This window comes from Osmerus mordax, chromosome 3 (assembly GCF_038355195.1).
Source record: "Osmerus mordax isolate fOsmMor3 chromosome 3, fOsmMor3.pri, whole genome shotgun sequence".
Lineage (NCBI taxonomy): Eukaryota > Metazoa > Chordata > Actinopteri > Osmeriformes > Osmeridae > Osmerus > Osmerus mordax.
In genome coordinates this window covers 16,791,331-16,802,595 of record NC_090052.1, presented here as the reverse complement: position 1 = coordinate 16,802,595, position 11,265 = coordinate 16,791,331, and the positions used below count along the sequence as shown (strand labels likewise).

At 46.4% G+C, this 11,265-nt stretch overlaps 2 protein-coding genes across 4 annotated transcripts; one reads left to right on the top strand and one right to left on the bottom strand.

The window, feature by feature from the left end:
* Positions 1–1,671: 1,671 nt before the first annotated feature.
* Positions 1,672–3,090, bottom strand: LOC136941010 (coiled-coil-helix-coiled-coil-helix domain-containing protein 5). Of its 2 annotated transcripts, none has more exons than XM_067233377.1 (4): positions 3,011–3,090; positions 2,705–2,845; positions 2,177–2,328; positions 1,672–2,033 (listed from the first exon to the last, which is right to left on the bottom strand). In XM_067233377.1, coding segments are annotated over exons 1-4 (324 nt in total). In that variant the 5' UTR covers positions 3,013–3,090; the 3' UTR covers positions 1,672–2,004. The 2 variants fall into 2 exon arrangements, with proteins under 2 accessions (XP_067089478.1, XP_067089479.1); XM_067233378.1 differs by having other exon boundaries at positions 1,672–2,030.
* A 365-nt stretch (positions 3,091–3,455) lies between these two features.
* On the top strand, positions 3,456–11,245 carry atp13a1 (ATPase 13A1). Of its 2 annotated transcripts, none has more exons than XM_067232671.1 (25): positions 3,456–3,920; positions 4,156–4,245; positions 4,452–4,715; positions 4,913–5,068; positions 5,175–5,244; positions 5,339–5,445; positions 5,532–5,661; positions 5,768–5,823; positions 5,955–6,081; positions 6,210–6,347; positions 6,436–6,556; positions 6,692–6,849; positions 6,994–7,169; positions 7,276–7,386; positions 7,532–7,657; positions 7,814–7,922; positions 8,011–8,204; positions 8,320–8,416; positions 9,062–9,243; positions 9,362–9,476; positions 9,578–9,774; positions 9,951–10,093; positions 10,200–10,311; positions 10,401–10,544; positions 10,660–11,245. In XM_067232671.1, the coding sequence occupies exons 1-25, from the start codon at positions 3,567–3,569 to the stop codon at positions 10,768–10,770; spliced, it is 3,588 nt and encodes a 1,195-aa protein (XP_067088772.1). In that variant the 5' UTR covers positions 3,456–3,566; the 3' UTR covers positions 10,771–11,245. The 2 variants fall into 2 exon arrangements, with proteins under 2 accessions (XP_067088772.1, XP_067088773.1); XM_067232672.1 differs by lacking the exon at positions 3,456–3,920 and adding an exon at positions 3,947–3,986.
* Positions 11,246–11,265: the final 20 nt, after the last annotated feature.

Below are 11,265 nucleotides of genomic sequence, written 5' to 3'. Positions count from 1 at the left end.
AAGCTACTCATAAGCTACTCATTAGTTATTGTATGGTATCATGGTATAAGGGTCTCCTGTACGTAAAGGTTGCTTAAGGTCCTGTTTTGAGATTTGTTCAAGGTCGATACTAACGCTTTGATTTACGCTTTGGTCTCAATTTATCTTTTTGTGCTTTCTAGCAAGACCATCTTTATATGGGTGGCATACCGTGGCAAAGCCAGCCAAGGGATGTGAGAATATAAATACCAGAGAGGTTACAACAGGTCTGAGAGTGAGAGACCCCCCCCCCCCCCCACCCCATCGCTGTGCATGAGTCCTGGGATGGCGATGGATCTAGGACGTTGTGTTACAGGGTGAACCTGGAACAGTGGAACTCAGAGCCATCTGTATAGCTGGATAATAGGGACTTAGTTATTGTACTGTATTTGAAGGACAGAAGGGTTGTTGTATAATTTGCTCTCAGGTTAGAGTGTATGTTTATGTTACCTGAGCTCTGACTCAGGGGTTGTGAGTGAAATAGGATCACAACACATAATGTTTCGACCAATGTTCCTCAAGTGTGTTGAGGAACATTGATCGTAACACATGATGTGTCATAAATTCGGATTTGTTCGAATTTCTCTGCCAATCATAAACTGATAATTTCTACTATATGAATCAAGTTCATATGTGCTATGTAACAGGGTCCTTTTGAGAGCTGTACGGAAACAGGGTTGTGTAAAAGAAAGTATCAATTACTTTTCTGTTCTTTTTTGATACTGTGAAGTATCAAAAAAAATCAGTAAAAAAAATCAGTAATATTAAGTTAGCTGTTCAATACTAATAGGGTTCTACAAAATATACCAATATGATGTTATAATGTAAAAAGTGTGTTAAAATGACTGTGGTCGAAATTAATACTGCATTAGCCTATTATAGTCACTGTAATAATTATTTCTCTCTTAACACTTAAAATGTAATTGTTAACACGTTAGATATTTTGTACCTGCTCCTTTGATGTTAAATTATTTATGTTGTTGCATGACATATTCAACAGTGTGTACGTGTGTCTAATTCTACGGTACAATGTTTAGACTCACCTTAGACATAAAGCACTGATGACTTTTTCTTAATCCAGTCGTCTGGGACATAACAGGCCATGGCCGTGGCCATTGTACTTGTATTGGATTATGAACTACTAGAAGTATAATTTACAGACTAGAATTTCTGTGGATGTAAGTTTTGTGTTGTATTTACAGGTCTGCCTTTGAATAATGACTGAAAGCTATGATCTGTAAAACTTATGTTCTGTTACTTAGTGGAAACAGTGATTGAATGTGTTATCCTTATTCCTTTAATATAACCTGTATATTTACCTGGGAAACAACCCTTTCACAACATTATTCACCCTGACCTAAGCCTAGATGTGTGGTGATGCACAGCCTCCCTTCCTACAAGGTATGAACATTTTTTTTAATCCTTATGCTTGATTACCCTCTCAGTCTTTAATAACTGAACCATAGAGGACCGTTCTGCTTAGTAGTCAAAGGGCTCATAACTCAACATCCTCCCTCTTCCTCTCCATAATCAAACTAGTTCTAACGAATCAGACCAGGCAGCCCCCCCCCCCCCTCCTTTGCCTGCATTCTTCCCAGGCTCATTTTCCCTCAGTCGGTGGATCGCCAAGAAAGATGTGTGGGAGAGATATGACACATTCCAGGGTTTAATTTTATACTAAGACTCAAAATCGAGGAGAGAGGAGTGTGACTAGTATTAGTATAATATGACATCATACTCTTCTCAACATTATTATTCAGAGTATTCAAATCAGTTGCACAGTCAACTAAAAGAACAGGTCTGTTTCACCCTTTGAGGTGATGAGGATCTCGAAAAGCTTTTTTTTCTCCACAGAAAGGAGTCCAATCGATCCAAACGTCGAACAGTGAATGAGTTCCCTTTTCAAATCAGCAGACAAATACAAAAGGTCCCCTTTGACATAAGTTCATCCCCAGAGTCAGTTCTGGAGTGAGGGTTTCCAGGATCCTACGACATCTGAGGGACTGTATCAACTGCTGAGAGAGGGACCACAACAAAAAAAAACAGTTTATCAAAACTAGACGGCATAGTCCAAACTCTGTGTTTGAAAGCTCTAGATCTCTATGAGAGGATGTGATTGGGTCCACTCCCGACTGTTCTGTGGGTTCAGACAACTCACCAACCCCAGCCAGGTCAACTGTCTCTGCACAGCCAAGGAAGCGTGCTACATGAGGCGAGCAGGAGGTCGGTGTGGTCTGGTTGTCTCTGAGGCAGCGCTCAAAGTCTGTAAACTCCTTGGCACAATCGGACCTGATCTTCTGGATCACTGGGCTACATGAACATGACAGAGAGAGTGAGAGAGAGAAAGTACATGTGAGGAGGTTACTGACTAATCATGTGAAGTCAAATCAACATATATGTATAGCCCTTTTTACAAGCAATGTCACAGAGGGCTTCACAGCCCCTAAGCCAGGGGTGGTTAACGTCCGGCCCGCGGGCCGTATGCGGCAGCACTATTTTAATATGTGGAAGAGGACCGTGGAGGCGCGCAGCGTTGCGTACCAATGTACCAAAAAATTCGCTCGAGCGCTCGCATTAAGTGTGGAAATATATTTCCACACTTAATAAACCTCATAAAGATATTTATAAGGTTCCCCACCCCTGCCCTAAGCCAACCTAAAGGTCTTGAAAACAGAGATGGTCTTACTGAGAGGATGTGCACTGTGCAACCTTCATTTTCAGGTCTTCACACTGATTCTGCCATGTTGATGGGTTGGAGGCCACACATGCCCCATATTCTTCCATCTCTTTATGGCAGAACCGAGTCGTGATATCCATTGCAGCCTGCCTGGTGACAGTCACAGGCAGATTCAGAGACTCGTAACTACTTACCAGCCATGTAAAACCTTAATGAAATCGCCACTCCAATGACTTTGAAGGCTTGCAGTCATTGAAACAGAACAAGAACATGCATGCATTACATCGTGAATGAAGTTACAAAAAATAACCTTACATGTTTACCACACAGATGATAGGAAATATTTCACGACATCAAGGTTACAGCAAAACATGTGTCAGTCACTACCGTACACACCTACCTTTTGTGTGATAGGACGGTAAATTGTGAGTTCTGCCATGTTTTGCTATTTCATTGGTTCAAATGGACTTTCAATCTCATGTGTGGGAGCGCATGGACTTCTTAAAGGGGACATTCTCCATAAAAATTGGCACATTCTCCATAAAAATGTGTAATCACAATTTACTTATTTTTCTCAATAATGAATCTCTTTGAAATACTTAATGTTGTATTTCATTTATTTTAATATATTGGTTATTTTGATGTTCAAAATAGTAGCGTAGAAATTATCGGCAGGAAGTAATCTGCCATTGCGTTGTCGTACGTGGTTGCGTACACGGAAGCAGCTGAATGTGAACGAAAAAGCGATTCAGAAAACTGGATCTGAACACCGGACTAGTAAAGGGACAGAAGGATCTATCTCATCATCACCAATAGCAATAGCAAGGGGGTGGTGGTGGATAGAGGGGGGGTGAAGAAAGAGGAACGAACAATGAATGAGGCTACTAAACAGGGGAATGTGGCTTCAGATGGGATTCGGGGACCGGCGGAGTTGCAAATGGCCCCCTCTATTAACCATAGCCAGCATGACAACGGAGCTAGCGACGAGCTAGTAAGCTCAGTGACGCTTTACCGGCGCAGGCCCCGGGTATTACATGGGACGGTTCTCCCCTTTATGGGGTTGTTGTACCCCGGCTGGCTGTATGTCTGGCTCGGAGTGTATGGCGCCTCAGAGTATCCAGAGGCAGGCCTTCTGGCTCTCGCCGCCATCGGGATCGCGCACGTTCTGACAGCACTGTCCGGTTATTGGTCTGTGCACGCACACTGTTTGCTCACCTGCTCTAAGGTAAAGTGATGTATGTTGGCTTGGGATTTGACAAAAGGACACCAGTGTTTCATCATTATGTTAATTGTTAGCATTTGGTTACTAATATTTTTATTGAATAATAATGTGTGCAATGGTAGGGCCAGCTTGGTGGTTTAGTTCTAGATTTGGGTCACTGTGGGCATTTGTAAACTTGAGGTCTTTATCTATCTGATTGTCATGTGGGAATTGCTCACCTGTGAATTATTACACACAGGAGCCAGACCCACACAAGGCTACTCTGGCAAAAGTGATTCCCACCCCCAACAACGGTTCAGCAGAGCTAGTGGCACTCCAGTGGGACAAGGTGTGTAAATGACTCCATCACCCTCGGTGCTGGAACAATGTCTGAGAATGATCTTACCATCATCTTCAGTTTTTCTGAATGCTGATCCTACTGTTTACCTATAGTGTAACATGATGGGAGTGAGTCTCTCCATTCTTATACTGTGTTTGAAGAATTTGTGGTGATTCTAAACACATTCTGGCCTTATTTCTTCCTCCTTGTTCCAGGATGATAATGGCGAGGAAATCCTGTCCTTCGAGTTCCAGAAGATCCGGTATACCTATGACAGGAAGGAAACGAAATGCTTCCTTCCTGTGACGTTTCCTGTCAGTCAGCCAATGGGCTTTTTCCAGTCCTGGCGTGGCTACCAGGAAGAGACTGACCTGCGGGCTGCAGAAAAACGCTACGGCACCAACCGTGCTGAGATGATGGTGCCAGACTTCCTGGAGCTCTTCAAGGAGAGGGCCACTGCTCCCTTCTTTGTATTCCAGGTGTGTTAGTGTGTGTGTGTGTTTGCACTTTGTAGTGTGTGTGTGTGTGTGTAATGTTACTGAAGAAGAGATCATTGTCTGAGATCTTTCCATAGTAAGTCACAGCTCAACTTTCTTGTTGTGTGAATGGCAAAGGTTAAATTGCAGCAATTATGCTGGCCCAATACTCGTTTGAATGTATTCTGTCCTCATCCCAGGTGTTCTGTGTGGGACTGTGGTGTCTGGATGAGTACTGGTACTACAGTGTCTTCACACTCTTCATGCTGGTAGCGTTCGAAGCTTCTCTAGTCCAGCAGCAAATGAGGAACATGTCTGAGATTCGCCGCATGGGAAACAAACCCTACATGATCCAGGTAACCCCAAAGCTTCTTATTCGGTTTCCACCTCACAAACCACATTTAAACTTGATTTCAGTCTCGGAAGCCATTGCTAAGAAACAATGCTAATGTCCTCTGTCAGGTTTACCGAAACAGGAAGTGGAGGCCTGTGTCCAGTGATGAACTTGTCCCTGGGGACATTGTCTCAATAGGTAAGGTTTCCCGTCTATCACCTCACAAATAGCCAAAGTTCTGTGCTTGAGCATCCTTTTGACAGGTTGAGCCTTTGCTTCTGGTCCTCCCTAGGACGCTCCCCACAGGATAACTTGGTACCATGTGATGTGCTGTTACTGAGGGGCCGCTGCATAGTGGATGAGGCCATGCTCACTGGAGAGTCTGTTCCCCAAATGAAGGTCAGGCTGAATCTCGAATGAGAATCAGAACACAGAACTGCCCGAGTGTATCCAAAACTCATTGAATGTACTGATTGCATTTGTAGGAGCCTGTGGAGGACTTGGATCCAGAGAGAATCCTGGATTTGCAGGGCGATTCCCGTCTTCATATCATCTCTGGTGGGACCAAGGTTGTCCAACACAGCCCCCCTCTCAAAGCTAGTGCTGGGTTAAAACGTAAGTGCACTCAGTGGATCAAATCGAAGGAACGTGGGGAATCATCACAGTATGTTTTGTGTATTCTACCAAAATAATGCTATGAATCATCATGTCCTCACTGCAGCTGTGGACAATGGCTGTGTGGCCTACGTGTTGAGGACTGGGTTCTACACCTCTCAGGTAGGGAGATGCTGTTCTCACACCTCGTCTCTGCCGTTCATTCACTTTTTCCAATCGAACGAAGAAAGCAAGGTTTCTTTTTTTTTTTTTTGGACAGTTGGATATTTTGAGTAAGCCATGTCTGTCTTCAGGGTAAACTGCTGAGGACCATCCTCTTTGGAGTGAAGAGAGTGACGGCCAATAATCTGGAGACCTTCATCTTCATTCTCTTCCTCCTGGTGTTTGCGATTGCTGCTGCTGGTTATGTCTGGGTAGAAGGTGAGAAGCTCAGGAAATATATAGAATTAAGTTCAACCGCCATGATAAATGTCATGTTGAATTGCCTGAGGTCTGGACAGGGCACACTCGAATCATGACATGTCTGCATTTCTGTCTGTCTCCCTCAGGTACCAAGGACCCAAGCAGGAACAGGTACAAGCTGTTCCTGGAGTGCACGCTCATCCTCACCTCCGTGGTCCCCCCTGAGCTCCCCATTGAACTCTCCCTCGCAGTCAACACCTCCCTCATCGCCCTGGCCAAGCTCTGTGAGTCAATATGTGTGTGTGTGCGTGTGTGGGTTTGGTGTTGCCTTGGTAAAAAAGTTTGACTCACCGACTCTGCTCCCTTCCATAGATGTGTTCTGCACAGAGCCCTTCCGGATACCGTTCGCAGGGAAGGTGGAGGTGTGCTGCTTCGACAAGACAGGAACTCTGACCAGTGACAGTCTTGTGGTCCGCGGAGTTGCAGGGCTAAAGTAGGACCTCCTTTTCACAGCAAAACATCTCACGTTTATAGTTTTGTGTAGCGTGTGGCCAATTAGTTTGACAGTACTGCTGTGGCACCTGCGGAAGGGTCTCCGGGTCTCAGCATTCTCAATGTTCACAAACAGGGAGGGGAGAGAGGTGATGCCGGTGTCTGAGATCCCTGTGGACACTCATCGAGTGGTGGCCACGTGTCACTCCCTGGTTACCCTAGATGATGGACAGCTGGTAGGTGACCCACTGGAGAAAGCCATGCTAACGGCTGCGGACTGGACCCTCACCAAAGGTAACACGCTCACCCTTGACCTGCAATTGCTTCTGCTCAGTGTTGTCTCTCTGTCATCCTGTGACGTGGTGTCTGTGCGCGTGTGTATGTTCTGCGGGGGGGGGGGGAGTTCAAACCTCTAACTGTGGCATTCTCTGTGGGCAGATGAGAAGGTGTTTCCTCGAGGTATCAAGACTCCGGGGCTGAAGATCCACCAGCGCTTCCACTTTGCCAGCGCTCTGAAGAGGATGTCCGTCCTGGCCTCGTTTGAGAAACTGGGCTCCACAGAGCTCAGCTACATCTCCACTGTGAAGGGGGCGCCCGAGACACTGAAGGGAATGGTACGTTCACTCGCGCAACATCTGACGAAACGTTCTCGACCCGACTAAACCGGGTAAATACACGTTAGTGCCATTATCACTGTAATAACCCTGGTATTTTTTCTAGTTCTCAAAGTGTCCGGCCAGCTATGACGATGTGCACAGAGAGATGTCCCGGGAAGGGGCCAGAGTCCTGGCTTTGGGCTACAAAGAGCTGGGACACCTCAGCCACCAGCAGGTACCTGGCTCTTGTTTCACTGTGCAGCCCACCGTGCAGCTCAGTACCTCAATACCTCAGATTAGGAAGGGCTCTAAATAGGCCTGGCTTGCTCAGAACCGAGCGGGCTCAACATTGACGGGAACCCTTGTTTGTGGGTGTCCAGGTGCGTGAAATGAGCCGCGACGCGCTGGAATGTGACCTGCAGTTTGCCGGCTTCATGGTGGTCTCCTGTCCTCTGAAGACCGACAGCAAGGCAGTCATCAAAGAAATCCAGGAGGCATCCCATCATGTGAGTAAACCGCCTAAAAACCCGGAACCACTCCCACGACACGGACACACACACACACATAGGGTCAGATCAAAGATGCACCACGTACTATTTGTGTGTCACTTTGGAAAAAAAACATCTGCTAAACGAATGAAATGGAAACGGTCTCTCTGTCAGGTGGTAATGATTACCGGTGACAACCCCCTGACTGCGTGCCACGTAGCCAAAGAGCTTCACTTCATCCAGAAGGAACACACTCTGATACTGCAGACTGGACCCAACCAGGGTACGTCTTACTCACCCCCACAGTATGTACAATTGCAATCTTGTGTATAGTAATGTAGTGTCAGACTCAAGTGTTTCCGTTTTTCCAGGAGAGTGGCAGTGGGAGTCTATAGATGGGAGCGTGTGCGTACCACTGCCCCCTCCCTCTGTGCCCTCGTTCACCAATCAGTATGACCTCTGTGTGACTGGGGAGGGCCTGGCCAGATTGTCCAGTGACTCGCAACTGCTCCACGCACTCTTGCCTCATGTGCAGGTGTTTGCACGGGTCAGCCCCAAACAGAAGGTCTGTTTTGTTTTCTTCCATTGAACTGCACATCCTGAAGAACCGCGAGTCATTCTGTACTTGTTGTGTTTTGTTGGCTGTTCATGCTTATTCATATTTCATTTTGATGTTTCAGGAGTTTGTGATCACTAGCCTGAAGGGTTTGGGCTACATTACATTGATGTGTGGGGATGGGACCAATGATGTTGGAGCGCTCAAACACGCCCATATTGGTAAGACCAATGAGCATTTCGACTGTCTTACCTACCACACTGTATCTGGGCCGGATTCCTCAAGCACGGTTGCAAATGGGTATCTAGGAGAAATAGGCCGTTAAGGTTTTCAAATAGTCTGCTTTTAACTGTTCGCAAATCCTGTTTGAAATCTAGAGGTGATCGCGCCTTCCCAGCTGTGGCCCCACGGCACTGGAATAGTCTTCAGCTCCACGTTAGATCCTCTGACACTATTGATGTTTTTAAATCATATTTTAAGACCCACGTATTCTCCGGATCCTATGACACAATTGTAATACATTCCAGTACAGCCTGGACAGCAATATGTTCCCTTATATTTACATTTACATTTAGTCATTTAGCAGATGCTCTTATCCAGAGCGACTTACAGTAAGTACTTCCCCCGAGGCAAGTAGGGTGAAGTGTCTTGATCAAGGACACAACGTCATTTGGCACGGCCGGGAATCCTCCGGGAATCGAACTGGCAACCTTCTGATTACTAGGCCGATTCCCTAACCGCTCAGCCACCTGACTCCCTTATGTGTATGTGTCGTTGTGAAACACTGGTTGTTTTTACATTTTCTATAGAAATACATTTGACTTGACTAGGTATGGTTTGATGGTCGTTTTTCCCCAATTCCTCAGGTGTGGCTCTGTTGGCCAATGCCCCGGAACGCATGCCAGAGAGAAGGAAAAGAGGAAGAGATAAGGAGATACCTGTTCCTGAGTCCAGACCCCCTGTCCCGAGTTCAGGAATTAAGATGACCTCTCGGGCAGCCAGACAGAGGGTGATGGCCCAGAGAGAAGAGCAGCTAGCTGCACAGAAGGTGTGAACTCGATCAGACTTGAGGCTTTACGTGACCGATTATCTGGAGCCTAAGTCTGTTTTATGGAACAAAGAACCCATAGATGACTCTAAAACCTTTGTGATTGACTTTGTCGCAGGAGAGAATCAGTCAAGTCTTAAGAGAGCTGGAAGAGGACCAGATACAAGTAGTGAAGCTGGGCGATGCCTCCATTGCCGCCCCTTTCACCTCCAAACTGTCTTCTATACAGTGCAGTGAGTAACAACCTCACACACACACAAACACACCACAGTAACAAGCATGCTTTCGTCACTTCCTAATAAATGACCCGTCTCTCATCTCTCTCCGTCCTCAGTCTGTCATGTGATAAAGCAGGGACGCTGCACACTGGTGACAACCCTGCAGATGTTTAAGATCCTGGCCCTGAATGCCCTCGTCCTGGCCTACAGCCAGTCTGTGCTCTACCTGGAGGGGGTCAAGTTCAGCGACTTCCAGGCCACCTTGCAGGGCCTGCTGCTTGCCGGCTGCTTCCTTTTCATCTCTCGGTCCAAGGTGAGAGGGCATAATGTCAGGAAGCAGTGTTCTGTTTGTACTGTGACTCATAGGCTGCCGGCAGCATACCTGTCCTAAATTCATCCACTCAGTCTCCGAATTGAAATGCGTGTATTGCATGATCCCGGCTGTGAAAGGCCTATGCGTTTGTTGATCATCGAGTTGTTTCTACCCAGCCCCTGAAGACCCTGTCTAAAGAGCGGCCCCTACCCAACATCTTCAATTTCTACACCGTGTTGACAGTGCTGCTACAGTTTGCTGTTCATTTCTGCAGTCTGGTGTATCTGTACAAAGGGGCACAGAGCCGAAGTCCTCCCAGGTACGCATATACATGCACACGCACAGTAAGTGGTCTGGTTCCTGTCTGGGCCGTCTTCCCTGATCTCATCTCGTTCTCCTGGTGGGGGGGTTGGCGTTTTTTGCAGGGAAGAAAGGTTTGCAGACCTGTATAAAGAGTTTGAGCCCAGTCTTATAAACAGCACGGTGTACATCATGTCTATGGCCATGCAGATGGCTACCTTTGCCATCAACTACAAGGTACTGGTCCTTTTTCTCTCCTATCAGTGTCTATGTAGAAGGACACCACAGATGCATTCCACTAAATGACGAGCTGTGTTGTCTGATAGGGCCACCCTTTCATGGAGTCTCTGAGTGAGAACCGCCCCCTGCTGTGGAGTATCGCCCTCTCAGGGTTGGCCATTGTGGGGCTACTGATGGGATCGTCACCTGAATTCAACGAGCAGTTTGCACTTGTAGATATTCCAACCGAGGTGAGTGTGCATGTTTACAACAAGGATCACTTCCTTAATGCTATTTATTTAGTCAGCCCTTCTTTTTTTTTATTGTTTTACTCATTGACCCTGTCTTCCTCCACCAACTCTGCAGTTCAAGCTGGTAATTGCCCAGGTGCTCGTGGTGGACTTTGTAGCTGCTCTGCTGGTTGATCGCATCCTGCAGTTTCTTCTGGGGAAGGGAACCTTAAGGCTGCCTTCCTGAACTGTGGCCATATCAACAGCTGCCCCAAGCATCCAATTCCCTTGTCAACCAAACTGTAAAGGGAGAGAAGGAGACTTTTTGGGTGGAGAAAATGGCGGTTGTGATACGCACAACGACGGCTGAGGTGGACAGGCATGGCGCACAGTACTGCACACTCCTGAAAGAATAGCCCATCTCCCCTTCTCCTTTTACCTTCTGTTCCCAACTCATTCAACATGTATTTAAATTCTCTATTTCTTTGTGACACACAATGCCCTTTTATTCCCCCTATCTCCCTTTCCGCCTCCTTCTACAGATGGCCAAGAATTTGCAGTATTGTGTGGAGTGGGTAACTGTGTGTCAAGCAGTGTGAGATGCACAGACATGAAAAACAGGGGCGTTCTCCAAGAGAAATGCGAAGTGTTCGATTTTTTTTCCCCCTCTTGATTTTGTAAAAAGACAAATCTCTTACAGACTTATAAAATACTTAAAGTTATGTGTCTCTGTTTTATTTTC

Bases quoted from the DNA above. Each gene is read 5' to 3' on its own strand.
- LOC136941010 (XM_067233377.1), bottom strand. The intron at 2,329-2,704 runs GTAAGACCATCT...ATGTTCATGTAG, and splicing joins GCACAGTGCACATCCTCTCA to CCCAGTGATCCAGAAGATCA. The intron at 2,034-2,176 runs GTGAGTTGTCTG...TCCCTCTCTCAG, and splicing joins AGTTGACCTGGCTGGGGTTG to CAGTTGATACAGTCCCTCAG.
- atp13a1 (XM_067232671.1), top strand. From the start codon at position 3,567: ATGAATGAGGCTACTAAACAGGGGAATGTGGCTTCAGATGGGATTCGG. The intron at 5,069-5,174 runs GTAACCCCAAAG...GTCCTCTGTCAG, and splicing joins ACAAACCCTACATGATCCAG to GTTTACCGAAACAGGAAGTG. The intron at 5,446-5,531 runs GTCAGGCTGAAT...TTGCATTTGTAG, and splicing joins AGTCTGTTCCCCAAATGAAG to GAGCCTGTGGAGGACTTGGA.